Here is a 1,010-nt window from a genome sequence, read left to right as displayed (position 1 = left end):
AATTGAAAAGGAATTGAACCCCCAACATACGTCTATGAATTATATATTCTTAAAACCACTCGTTAGCTCGACACAAAAATTGCAGAAATATGGAAATGTCAATATTTTTTTAATTAACAAATTTAGGTATTCACACGCTTTGGAGGTGAAATTAGCAAGCGAAATTTTCGATAGATTAAAAAAAAATTATTTCAGTCTGAGGCAATTAAAGGGCCGAAATTCGCCAAGTACATCCAGTGCTCAATTTGTATTTCAGATTGCATTGTATCTGGTTGCTGTATCAGTAGCCCAACACTCTCAAAATGCAGCAATTCTCTCGGACATGAGATATTTGTCCGGGGATGGGACCTTTGGAGCCTCATACAAGCAGGAAGATGGGGTAGAGTTCAAGGAGGAGAGTGATGCTAATGGGGATCGAAAAGGATCTTATTCTTATGTGGATCCTAATGGGGTGCGAAGGACTGTCACGTATACAGCTGGAAAAAATGGATTCCAGGTTCGTGATGAACTAAAGGTCATTGCCATTTTTCATACTCATGAACTAGAAATTCATTCAACTTCTCCGGCATTTCGAATCTTTTTTGCTTCCAAGATATCCACTAAAACTCGCCTCATAAAAATGGACTTATCCTAGTTTACTTGTGGTGATAAGAAATTAAAAAATAAGGGACTTATATTTATGAGGACTTTTTGAGATTAATCAGAAATTACCGGTTAATCTCAGTTGAAAGAATGTCTATATTATGACGTGGGCATTCTGATCTCCTAATTATGAAAGTAGAAACATGAAAATGAAGTTCACCCGAATCGAAATATCTCGAAACGCGTAAGACTAATTCCTCATTGGTCAACTCGAACCGCCAAATCCAAATTCGGCGCACGGGGTGCGCAGTAGGTCTCATGTGACATTATGAGGCAAGCATTACAAATCTTTCATAACTTATACATTTTCCATTATTGGTCAAGATAAAAAAGTACTGGTTTCATATTTTTCACTCAAAACTGATAAT

The 1,010-nt window shown here is 36.8% G+C and overlaps 1 protein-coding gene across 1 annotated transcript in view; it reads left to right on the top strand.

The window, feature by feature from the left end:
* Window positions 1–995, top strand: part of LOC105272934 (flexible cuticle protein 12-like) — a 2,666-nt gene extending 1,671 nt beyond the window's left edge. Inside the window, exon 2 of the mRNA XM_011315168.1 lies at window positions 257–995. Within this exon, the coding sequence (XP_011313470.1) occupies window positions 257–634 (378 nt within the window). The 3' untranslated portion in view covers window positions 635–995. The remainder of the gene's footprint in view (window positions 1–256) is intronic.
* Window positions 996–1,010: the final 15 nt, after the last annotated feature.

This window comes from Fopius arisanus, unplaced genomic scaffold (assembly GCF_000806365.1).
Source record: "Fopius arisanus strain USDA-PBARC FA_bdor unplaced genomic scaffold, ASM80636v1 scaffold00441, whole genome shotgun sequence".
Taxonomy (NCBI): Eukaryota; Metazoa; Arthropoda; class Insecta; order Hymenoptera; family Braconidae; genus Fopius; species Fopius arisanus.
Note: the sequence above shows the minus strand (reverse complement) of the source record. Positions and strands in the feature narration are given on the sequence as shown.